Source organism: Musa acuminata, chromosome BXJ3-6 (genome assembly GCF_036884655.1).
Source record: "Musa acuminata AAA Group cultivar baxijiao chromosome BXJ3-6, Cavendish_Baxijiao_AAA, whole genome shotgun sequence".
NCBI classification, from domain to species: domain Eukaryota; kingdom Viridiplantae; phylum Streptophyta; class Magnoliopsida; order Zingiberales; family Musaceae; genus Musa; species Musa acuminata.
Window position 1 is genome coordinate 33598231 of NC_088354.1, and position 10097 is coordinate 33608327.

The following is a 10097-nucleotide window of genomic DNA, read 5'->3' on the forward strand; positions in this document are numbered from 1 at the left end:
TCTATGATACCAAATGTTACGTCTGATGGATTATCTGACTTATCAATTTCGTTTGATTAAAATTACTGGTCAAAATGTTTAGATTAAAATTAATAATAATATATTCATCACATCATATCCTTGTAAGTTAGTTTTAATTTTGCTCATTTTTTTATGTTGGACTAATCAGGGTGATACAATTCTTTTTCACTTATGGGCTTTACGTCTAAGTCTAAACATAGTTCAAATCAAATTTTACTATGATGCATGTGATACGTAGCTAGTGGTAGTTTCACGCTAATTCCTTTAACTCCATTCATGAATAGTTTTTTCGTATTCGGGTTCTCTCATCATGTCCGAATACAATTTCGATATCATATGTTATCGAGTTTGATGGGCTAATTGATCCATCAACCAAAGAATTAGTCTTTAGCATCAATATTGTATGCGTTGTGTCAATGGTTGCATCAAAACCCAGTGGTTGAAAACGGTTGTTGCCCCATCGGAAGGGACAGTGGGAGCAGTACTCCCACACCTCTCTCATGGCGCTATCATGGAAGGCTGGAAGCAACCAGCGGAACTACTTTCCACCTCCCTTTGGGCCAGGCGATGACACGGTCCACTCCATGGGAAGTGGGGATAAGACCCCACCCATCGACTGAAACCGATGCTTTCTTCTTCTTGGAGCTCAGCGGGCGTTTACTCCGAGTGTCAGTGGAAGAAGACTTGGCAGTGTGGGATGGGACTGCTCGAGTTGGCCTCAAGCAAATCCATTCCGAATCGCCAAGAATCGTCTACTCGTCGACAAGTGTGGAAAAGATGCAAGCAACTCTCTCTCTCTCAAGAGACATTGGTTATTGACTGCGTCCAACTATGCTGGTTTTGCCACATGAGTCAAACAGCTCGAGTGACCCACTGCAGCTCTCTCTCTCTCTCTCTCTCTCTCTCTCTCTCTGTCTGTGGAAAGAATCAAAGAGAGTAGAAGAACTGACTTCTCTCTTTGTCATCGACTGGGTCACTGGCACTAGATGAAATGTTTCTCTCTCTTAAGAGAGACCGTAGTGAGAAGAAGAACTGTGGGTGCTACTGTCGATGAGGCATTGACCATCGGTTGATGCTTCCTTCTACATCTCGAGTTGACACGCAGCCAACGACGCCATTGCCATCGAAAGTGTGAGAGTTGACATGCTATACGTCAAATAGTAATGGCATGTCCCACACGTTACGTGTTAAAATGATTCTATATTGGATGAGACTCTCACAGAATCTTCTCACTACGACACAATAAAGATCACAAAAATAGGGTGTTATGTATCAAAATCTCCATTTTTTGGCCGTAGAAGAATGTTTCCTGTCGTCCATAATTTTCTCTTATTAGTGATGACCGAGTCAACATTACACCATCACCAATGCGAATTTTCATTAACTTTTAGTTGGTTACTTCTCGGCTAATAAATAAGTAAATAAATATTATAAGAATATCAATTTTTCATTTTCTGCATTAAGTCTTTGGATTCTTATTATTTGTATGAAAATTTTGGATGAATTCCCAGTAAAAAAAATATATTTTTTTTTTGAATTTTTTTCCGAGAAATTTTAGAATTCCTTAACAGTATTTTTTAAATCTAATACTTGAAATATTAGCCATCTATTATTTTTTTCTCCTTTTTTTTTCTTATGGATCGATTCATGAGAAAATAAAGAAAAAAGGGGCAGGTGGCTGGTAATTCTATATATTAGGGAAAAAAAAAGGTAGTCGATCAAAAATTCTGAAAATGAAAAAAGCCAAAAGAACAATTTTATTAATAATTCGTCCAAAAATTTTACAATATTCCAAGTGTATTCCATGAAAAAGTATTAATTAGGCTGCATGTCTATCCTTCAAAGATATTTTGATTTTTTTTATTTATGCAAAATAATCATGTTTATTCCTCATATATTTATCCTCTTTATATATATATATATATATATATATATATATATATATATATATATATATATATATATATACTCGAATTGACATATCTCAAGAAGTAATATGAGAAGATCCATCGAACGTTTTCTACTGTAGAGTTCTCTAAATCATGTGACCAAGTATAATTAGTGTCTACCAAATAATAATTAAGTAACAAAGATGCAAACATATTAAAGGAGGGCTAATTATATATTACCCTTTTATGTTTTGACCCTATTAATATCGTAATCACTGTACTAAAAAAATTTAAATTGGGATCTCTATAATTTAAAAATAAAATAAATAATTTTATTTATCATAATACGTAATACCATGTGCTCAATCGTACGTGAAAATGATAGGCAAAAATATAATTTCAATATCTCTTTCGTTTCTAATAATTTTATCGATAAAAAATAAAATAATAAAGATATTAAAAATTTTTATGCTGATTGTGATGTTACTTATTATATTTTTTATCAATATAATTAACGATATTAGGATAAATAAAATTATTCATTTTATTTTTAGAATTATAATGATTAAATATAAATTTTTTAGGCATAGATATCAAAGTATTAATAAGATTCAAAATATAAAAGACAATAAAGAGAATATGAAAGAGAAGGGAGGATGGATCGGCTGTCATGCATCGTAAAGAGAAGGGAGGATGGAGACTATGAAAGCATTGAATACATGGGAGGCGGAAAAGAAGCCGCGTGGCGAGCGGGCGGTGGCCCTCCTGGTAGGGCAGCTTGTGGGCCCCCTACCCCCAAGCATCTCATCCTTGTGACCACTACCAAAGGTGTGTGGGGTTCCCCTACGGAACACACAGATCCTGCCGTGATGCGGACGAGAAGAGAAGAAGCCATCTCTGACCTCCGAGTACAAGAGCCGATGCATTGATTGCTTGCAACCGCAAATGACTCTTAAGCATGAGTGGTTGCCATCTCGTAGTTGTTTTAAGGGTTAAGGTTTTAGTTCCTCTCATTTTATGTAGTTTTAAATTGTTTTAGTTTTTATGATCGTGTCTAAAATAATTTATATATTTTAAAAATATAATATATAAGTTTCTTCCGTTTAACATATGTTAGAATATATTTACGTAAAAATAAATTATTAATATAATAATATATATAATTTTAAGTAAAAATATATTAAATAATTTTGATCATGAACCATTTAAGTTATGATTTTGTTTATGTCTAGAATAACCCATATATTTTTTAAAATATAGTGTATAAGTCATTCCTATCAAGTCTGAGTTTACAGAGTCTACTTACGTGTTATGTTGAATCACAATAAATCATTAATATAATGATATATATAATTTAAGTTTAAAAAATATCTATCTTATCGAGGAAGAAGAAGCGATGGAAACCATAGCGACGGATGAAGGTAGAGAGACAAAAGTAGGAGAGGCCGGAGATGAAGATAAAGGAGAGCTTGACCACCACATCATAAGCGCGACAAATGAGGGCACAGGAGAAGACTAAGTGAGAGACAGTGAGGACAAATACTCCCGAAAGGAGGAAGAGGGATCAAAAGACCATTGTATGCCTAGTGTCGAACTGGTCAACGCACATCCACTTGAGACAAGATCGAAAGCTCCTGAGCTTGTCATTAGCACGAGAGAGGCTGCGTGCATAGGACGCCCTACTAGGCAGCAGTGATTTAGTGCTATTGCTAGTGGTCACTTCTATGGCAATGCCTTCTATCGCCATTGATAGTAGTCTCATTTTTTTTATTTAAATTATATATGTTATCATATTAATGATTTATTTTGAATCAGCATGTCATGTAAACAGACTATAACGTCTATTAATTTAAACTTGATAGGAGAGGCTTATATAATATATTTTTAAAAATATAAGGCTTATTTTAGATATGAGCAAAATTATAAGTGCTTAAGTGGTCAATGACCAAAATCACAAATACTAAAATGAATTTTTTTTAACTTAAATTATATACATTATTATATTAATAATTTATTAAGAGTTAGCATGCTAGTAAGCAGACTCTAATGTCTGTTAACTTAAACTTGATGGGAGGGGTTTATATGTTACGTTTTTGAAAATATATGAATTATTTTAGACACGAGTAAACCATAAGAGTTTTAAGTAATCCACGACCAAAACCACAAGGGCTAAAATTGATCTTAACTCTAAAAATAATATCATTAATAAGGGTTAGAATCTCATATACATAATAATATTAATTAAAAATATAACATCATTTTTTTACTAATCAAATAATTTACGCTTTGATTTTGGTAGGGAGACATCTCTCGCTAAATTCAAATGCTTTATCAGATCATCGTGCAATCTAAGGCTCCCATTTTTCATTTACTCTTTATAAAAAGATAAATATAAAAAATACTAATTTTGAATGTACATGCATTGCTCAGAAAAATATCCCTTTTTTTTTTAACCTTACAGTAGAATGATATGCTAATAGAGTATGTAATATGTACTTTTGTCTTACTCATTAATGCCATATATATATATATTATTTTGAAGTATTTTTTTCTTGAACATATTATTTCGTGAATAATTAAATTATAAAGACATCGTATTAGTTTTAGTATAATAATTATCAATTGCCTATATATATATATACTTTACGAAGTATGAAATCATAATGACATAAGAATAAATAGACCCCATAAAATTATGTACATTCTGTCATTGCGCGCATATGGTCACTTCGGACTGCGGACAAACGACCATTTACGTGCCATAGAATGTGACAACCCGAGCACTTAATTCTGTTCAATGCACTCCGAGAAACCAATTAATTGCCCCCCAAATGTCATCCTCTGCAGCACATGCAATGCCTCAATCTTTGATGGATATCTCCTCCCGGTGACATCAAGGAAAAGCATGTTCCCAGTAACATGGCTCACGAAGGCTTTCGTTTCGGCACGGCATATTAACAAACAGTTGGCGTGCTGCTGGTCTCTGTCTCTGTCACGTATGGGTGGCCGCCACGCCACCCGGTTCCTTTTCTGCCCCGCCTTTGGTGCGGGAGGTCGATGTCACCGGGGTCACATGATGGAGCGGCCGTCGAGGGGAGACTGAAGGAAGGCGTAGGTCCGACTCTCACGTGAACAGGCGTGGGATTCGGCGGAGAAGCCAACGGGAGCGGAGATCGAGGCCTAGCCAGGGAAGAAGACTTGGCGGAAAAAAGGGCTGCTCCTTGCGGCCGCGGCGCTCGTCATTGCACTTCCCGAGGCAACTCAATCCAATGGAAGACGACAACTTGACACATCTCATGTTTCATTATTGTGAGGAATATTGAATCGAAGCGCGGGGTGGAAATTTAAAGCACTTGGCGTCACTCTTCCTCGACCTCCTCTCTCTCTCTCTCTCTGCAAGAAAGGCGATAGCTTTCAGATGTCAGGGAGCTGTCTCTTACGCTTTCCGACTCGCTCGTAGCCGTCTGATTCCAGATGGGTCAACTATGATGAAATAGAAAGCCAGCATAGCAGCCACGCCGCACAATATCTTAACATCAAAACGAGATCCAAGTTGCGGTGAATCCCCAAGTTTACGTAGTGATGTGACCATGCATTTGTATTATATATTGCTTGAAGCATATCGCACTGCACTGCTTTCGAGCAATGACGGACTGTATTCTTCTTTTCTTCTTCCTGAAGACCGAAGAGAGTTTATTATTTTAATTAAAATGCACAGGAAAATAAGCTTATTGCTAAAATCGAAATCCTATCCTGTCCTGTCCAATTACTGCAGAGCGATCACATCTAAATCGGGGATGATCACACGAGTGAACGGACGGGATGAGAGAACAGATGCTTCACTTAGAATTAGGCTTGGATGCGATCGAACCAAAAATATGGTATATCTAATCTATTCACGCAGCGCATCCCTCCCGTCCCTACCTTCCCCCCTCGCCGACGAGCCCACCCGAGATCTCTCAGACCTCGCGAAGCAGAGCAAGTCCTCGATGCAGCTCAATCGCTGACATCAGGTAAGCAGATCAGAAAACAGGGTGACAAGGTAAGAGAGGTGAAGATCGAGGAGGAAGAGAAGAAGAAGAAGAAGAAGGGACACCTCGGTGATGCAGGAAAGAGGAGGAAGAGAGTTGCAGGAGAAGAAGAAGGAGAACGAAGATGAGGGAGGAGGGAAGACGGTGTTGGTGGGCATCAAGATGGACGCCGACAGCCGTGAGCTACTCACCTGGTCCCTCGTGAAGATCGCCGACGCCGGCGATCGCGTCTTCGCCCTCCACGTCCTCCCCTCCACCCCTTCCGGTACCACTCGCTGCTCCGATTGGTTCTCTTCATGGCTTCTCCTGCTCCTTCTGACCACCTCACTTCTGTAGACTCGTCGGATGCGTCCCTCGGCTGCTCTTCCCTGCTGTCCATCGTCAAAGCGTTCGAAGCCATGCTCGCCGTCTACGAGGGATTCTGCAACCTGAAACAGGTCGCCTTCTGCTGCTCCTTCTCACGATCGATCCTTTCTCTGGTGCATCTTCTTCCTGATGAATCACATCGTGGCGGTGCTAGATAGGTTGATTTGAAGATGAAGATAGCCCGAGGCTCCTCCATCCGCAAGGTCTTGGTCAGCGAAGCCATCGCCTACGGAGCCAGCAGCCTGGTTGTGGGCGTAGCCAAGAACAGTCACGGCATCGGGTAATCTGCTTCTTTGTTCTGCTCCTCCCATTTGTTTCATCCTCGTTTACACAAGCAATCGATTCGGTTAGGTACTCATCTACCTCGATCGCGAAGTACTGTGCGAGGAATCTGCCTCGAGCTTGCTCGGTTTTCGCGGTGAGCAACGGCAAGACTCTCTTCAAACGAGAAGCCCTGCCGGCTTCTCAGCCCTCAGGTTGGTTCGATTCTCGAAACAATCGGGTGGGCTGTGCTCAATTTTGTGTTGATCTCCCGATGAAGTTAAATCAAATTGCGTTTCCATCGATTACAGCCCAAAACAGAGCCAAGAATGCGGCGGCTGTGGTGTCTGCAGGCCAACAAGCCTTGACCAGAAGCTACACAAAGCTCCTGAACAGAAGACCTGTGAAGTCGGCAGTGGCGAAGGGGCAACGACCAGGAACAACAGCCAACACTTCGAGTTCGTCGCCTCGATGCTTGTCTAATCTAAAGAGAAGCAAATCAGATTGCGACAATCATATCAGGAAAGACAGGGGTTCTCTTCAGAGAAATCAATCCGTGGCCTTGGTTCCTGCAAAGAAACCTGAGGCTCCTGCCAGTCGCATTTGTCTTCTCTCTGCGGACTCGTCGGAAGCGAGACCCGGTTGGCCACTTCTCAGAAAAGCCATGCTATCCAACAGGCGAACTGCTTCAGCTGATGGATCGTCGGTGGTTCAGTGGGCGATGCGGCTGCCGAGCCGGTTCTCAGCGACTTCCGCAGTTCATCCTGACCACCGGCCTGTGAATTCTGATGCAAGAGCCTATCACAGACGCGATGCAGAAAGCGGCGCAGTAGTTCCTGCAGAAGACACTTCTTCGCCTCTCCTTCACAAGGAAGAACACAAGATTCCAAAGGAACTGGAACATCTTCGTGAGAAGTACTCATCGATTTGCAGATTGTTCAGCTACAAGGAACTCGGTCGCATGACGTCCGACTTCTCACCAGGTTCAGTTCCACCCTTCTTTGGTCATCTCTCTGTTAATGTTGTCATCCTTTGACCTGATTGCTGATATAACACACACTACAGAGCAACTGATAGGTAAGGGAGGCAGCAGCCGTGTTTACAAGGGCTGTCTTCCTGATGGCAAGGAATTGGCAGTGAAGATTCTGAAGCACTCTGAAGATGTAATGAATGAATTCATATCAGAAATTGAGATCATCACAGCCTTGCATCACAAGAACATCATTTCGCTGTTTGGATTCTGCTTCGAGAACAAAGACCTTGTGTTGGTCTATGATTTCCTGTCAAGAGGCAGCTTAGAGGACAACCTTCATGGTAGGTTTACATCCATTACCAGTTCAATTTGCAGGGTCTTGCCACTGTGTCTTGAACTCGGAATCATTGATCGATATCAGGTGAGAGTTCCAACAAGCATACTTTGAGTTGGGCTGAGAGGTTCAAGGTGGCAGCGGGCACTGCCGAGGCACTGGATTACCTGCACGGTGGTGCCGGCAATATGCAGCCCGTGATCCACCGAGATGTGAAGTCCTCCAACATCCTCCTTTCTGAAGACTTCGAACCGCAGGTATCCTGCTCTTCTATGTTTCAATCCCATATTGAGATATGTATGGGTGATTGTTCACAGTGTTGTTTTGTTGTCTCACCATCCTGCAGTTGGCTGATTTCGGCCTGGCGAAATGGGCATCAGCTTCAGCATCACAACTGATATGCAATGATGTTGCAGGAACATTTGGGTTAGTCATGGATGAAGAATTCTCATGAGATTTCTTTAGGCATCTGATCAGCTAACAAGTAGGAACCATTCGTGTGCAGGTATTTGGCTCCAGAATATTTCATGTATGGAAAAGTCAACGAAAAGATCGATGTCTATGCGTTTGGGGTGGTGCTTCTTGAGCTCATTTCGGGAAGGAAGCCTGTCACCACAGGGTGCTCCAAGGGCCCCGAGAGCTTGGTTATGTGGGTATGTCCTCTAATCTTTAAGCGATCATGGATTTAACTAGCTTTGTCCGAGTTGTGTGGCATCCAATACATGAACCATAGGAGGATCTTACAATGTAGTGAATTGGAGATGTCTCACATTCTATCTTCTACAAAATCCTATGGCTCCATTCATACCAGCGCTAACGGACTGGATGCCGTTAGTTCTAGGATGGGTGACCCCTCAAAGGTTCTTGTGTTGCACCCATTCTAAGTATAAAGACCTTATAGAAACATAAACAAGAATATGGTACCTTGATTGCAGGCAACACGAATTCTTCAAGCTGGAGAAGTCAAGGAGCTTGTGGATCCATGTTTAGGAACTTGCTATGACAAAGCTGAGTTGGAGCGGATGATGCTTGCTGCTTCCCTTTGCATCAAACGAGCTCCTCGTTCTCGACCCCAAATAGCACTTGTAAGACCTCCTCATGATCCGGTTTTACCGATCGAGACATCTTGTGCTTATGTTGCAACAACAGGGATTCAAATGCTGTTTGACTCAGGTGTCGAAGCTGCTGCAAGGTGACAATGATGATGTGCTGCGGTGGGCGAGATCACAGGTCAGCACTTCAGAGGAGTTGGAGGGATTGGACGATGAAGCAGCCGTGTTCCAAAGCAACAGCAACATCCAGTCTCATATTAATCTTGCGCTGCAGGATATAGACGATGATTCGATGTCGATCAGCAGCACAGAGCGACCGAACATGTCCTGGGAGGAGTATCTACAGGGGAGATGGAGTCGCTCCTCGAGCTTTGATTGATTGGCTGGTTGATGATTGATCCCATTCTATCCTCTAATTTGATGTTCTTGTTGGATTATAGGAAAAGGGATTGGATGAGAGGTGATATACGTACCCTCCTCCTCCCATGTGTAATGTTCTGAATGGACCAGCTGCTTTCCTCAACCAAAGGATGAGGAACACATGCACAGTGTTCAGGGCTTACAGGGGCATTTACTGTTTCTACGGCTGCTGTAAATCTTCGAACTTTCTTTTGAACTCACGATTTGTGTCTGAAGAAGAGAATTAAACATACTGCATCAGTTCATCCTTCATCTGGGGTCAATGTTTCATTGATGGATCCCTGGTTATACAAAAGATATTTAATGAGAGAACAGACTACAAAAGCTTATATCAAAACTACAATACGAGTAGCAGCTTGAACAAACGTTACAAAGAATGTGTGAGGTAGAGGTGCTAAATTGCACAACTCAAACTCATCAAAAGCATGTAACTTGGATGAAACAACATCTTCAAATCTCCAATACAATACATGGCAAAAGATCATACATTTAGCAGAGATGCAGAATGACAATGCTAATTGCAACCACGCAACTGGAGTCAATAAGATACTGCCCCTCAGATACATCTTGAAGCAACTGAGAGTCCAAATCAGAAAGCAATCTGCTAGCAATCAAGGAGTAACGACTTACCTGTTGGTTTGAACAAAGTTCCCCACATGGGCAGGTTCTTCTGAGACGTTCTTCGTTAAGCATCCAATTCAAATACTGATCACTGCAGCCCAAACTGGCATCTGAAGGACGCTTACGGTG

The 10097-nt window shown here is 41.2% G+C and overlaps 1 protein-coding gene across 2 annotated transcripts; it reads left to right on the forward strand.

Moving 5' to 3' along the window:
* Nucleotides 1-5645: 5645 nt before the first annotated feature.
* LOC103989106 (protein kinase STUNTED) lies at nt 5646-9599 on the forward strand. 2 transcript variants are annotated; one of them, XM_018827857.2, is made up of 11 exons: nt 5646-6206; nt 6278-6378; nt 6466-6587; nt 6659-6783; nt 6880-7551; nt 7634-7882; nt 7963-8132; nt 8222-8301; nt 8381-8528; nt 8811-8960; nt 9049-9599. In XM_018827857.2, the coding sequence occupies exons 1-11, from the start codon at nt 6014-6016 to the stop codon at nt 9304-9306; spliced, it is 2268 nt and encodes a 755-aa protein (XP_018683402.2). In that variant the 5' UTR covers nt 5646-6013; the 3' UTR covers nt 9307-9599. The 2 variants fall into 2 exon arrangements, with proteins under 2 accessions (XP_018683402.2, XP_018683403.2); XM_018827858.2 differs by having other exon boundaries at nt 6189-6206; nt 6462-6587.
* Nucleotides 9600-10097: the final 498 nt, after the last annotated feature.

Excerpts from the sequence above, each read along its gene's own strand:
- LOC103989106 (XM_018827857.2), top strand. The coding sequence starts at position 6,014 with ATGCAGGAAAGAGGAGGAAGAGAGTTGCAGGAGAAGAAGAAGGAGAAC. Across the intron at positions 6,784-6,879 it reads GCCGGCTTCTCAGCCCTCAG|CCCAAAACAGAGCCAAGAAT; the intron begins GTTGGTTCGATT and ends CATCGATTACAG. Across the intron at positions 7,883-7,962 it reads CTTAGAGGACAACCTTCATG|GTGAGAGTTCCAACAAGCAT; the intron begins GTAGGTTTACAT and ends GATCGATATCAG.